At 65.2% G+C, this 1,703-nt stretch overlaps 1 protein-coding gene across 1 annotated transcript in view; it reads left to right on the forward strand.

Moving 5' to 3' along the window:
- Positions 1 to 1,643, forward strand: part of H696_02283 (hypothetical protein) — a 7,645-nt gene extending 6,002 nt beyond the window's left edge. Inside the window, exons 5-7 of the mRNA XM_009496186.1 lie at positions 16 to 275; positions 438 to 555; positions 702 to 1,643. Of these exons, the coding sequence (XP_009494461.1) occupies positions 16 to 275; positions 438 to 555; positions 702 to 1,619 (1,296 nt within the window). The 3' untranslated portion in view covers positions 1,620 to 1,643. The remainder of the gene's footprint in view (positions 1 to 15; positions 276 to 437; positions 556 to 701) is intronic.
- The last annotated feature ends 60 nt before the right edge of the window (positions 1,644 to 1,703 follow it).

The following is a 1,703-nucleotide window of genomic DNA, read 5'->3' on the forward strand; positions in this document are numbered from 1 at the left end:
CTTTCAAATGCGCAGGCTCATCCCACCCGCACCCGGTCCGACCGCCATATGTTTGACCGATTCCTCACCTTCCTGGTGATCAATGTCTTTTTGGTGTCGACATTGGCCGGGTCCCTGCTGGCCCGCCTGGAGGAGATCTTCGACGGAGATGTGTCGCTAATTTTGCTGCTGGCGCAGAGTCTCCCGAGCCAGGGCATGTTCTTTATCGAGTATTGCCTGGTGAAGTTCTCCTTCCTGAGCTTGGAGCTGCTGCAGCCGGGATACATGTTCCTTGTGTGCGTTTGCTCCTCTTTTTTTTCCCCCCCACTCCTTTCTCCGCCCCCGCTTTTCCTCCCCTTACGCACATGCGCATACTCCGCCCTGTTCTGTGTGCCGCCTTTTTCGCCACCCGCAGCTAACCCACGACGCCATCCTGTGGCTGGCACCATGGCATTTAGGCTCTTCAATCAGATCTTCCTCGGGGGCTTCAACGACCCGAAGCGGGAGTTCCTCTTTGCCGCTCGCTATGCGTGGGACTCTTTGATCATCGTCATTTCGCTGGTCTTCTCGCTGATGGTGCGTTGTCTTTGAATTGAAGGGCGGGGGGGGGGGGGAGGGCGGGAGGGGGGGCCTTTCCCTCGCTCAACAAGAAGCTTACGCCCTGCCACCACCACACTTGCGCATCCCGCCGGCTCTGTGGCTCCCGGCTACCTCGCCCAAAGTACCCGATGATCCTGTGCTTTGCCTTCGCATACTTCGCATTTTCGGCCCTGGTCCACCGGTACAACTTCATCTATGTCCACCGGAACCCGGCGCAACTTGGAGGCCGTCTGTGGCCGCGTACGCACCGCTCCGGCGCCGTGGCCCTGGCTCTCTGGCAATTGACCATGCTTGGTGTATTTGCGCTGAACGGATCGGCCGGCCGCGGGCCGGCCATCTTGACGGCCGTCATCATGACCCTCTCCGGGCTGACGATGTGGCTCATCCCGCCGCTGACCCGGCGCCTGGTGGGCCTGGTGGAGGCCCGGCGCCAGGAAACCGGCCGGCGGTCCCTGTCGCAATGGGCCCTGGACCTGCCGACGACCATGCTGACGCACACGTCGCTCGGGGCCAATGCCGGGCCGCGGGACCATACGCCCGCTTCGCCGGACTCCGCCTCGGATGATGCCCCCTCGGTGGATTCGGTTGCGCCACACACCGGCCTGGAGGAGGGCTACTCGGAACGTCTGCGGCGGCTGCTGGAGCGGACCTTCCGACGGATGTTCCTGCCACCGACTCGCGAGCAGCTGGCCTCCCCCTCAAGGCCGCTGCTGGATCCGCCCTCGCTGTTCGCCTGGACACACAGCGGCCCGGTGCCCGGGTCGTCCTCTGGCGAGAGCTCCCCCACGGCGGACACCTCGCTGGATGTGGTCGCCGGGCTGGACCTGGCAGGACTGCGGCTGACCATGCCGGTCGAGGGGCCGGCCTATCCGGCGCCGGATCGGCTGTACTATCGCGAGCCGATCATGCGGCCGCTGCTTGCGACGCCGGATGCGCGCCTGGCCGCCGCCACGGCCGCCGCCACGGCCTCCGCCACCGACGGCGCCGGCGCCACCGACGGCGCCAGCGGCTACCATGATGCTGGGCAGTACTATGACTAAAGGCTGCTGCTGCTGCTGCTGCTGCTGCTCGGCCCCTTCCCGCCTCCCTCATTTAGTCTAGCTCCCTACTTCCCCCCCCCCCCC

The sequence above is a fragment of the Fonticula alba genome (genome assembly GCF_000388065.1).
Source record: "Fonticula alba strain ATCC 38817 unplaced genomic scaffold supercont2.3, whole genome shotgun sequence".
Classification (NCBI taxonomy): Eukaryota; order Rotosphaerida; family Fonticulaceae; genus Fonticula; species Fonticula alba.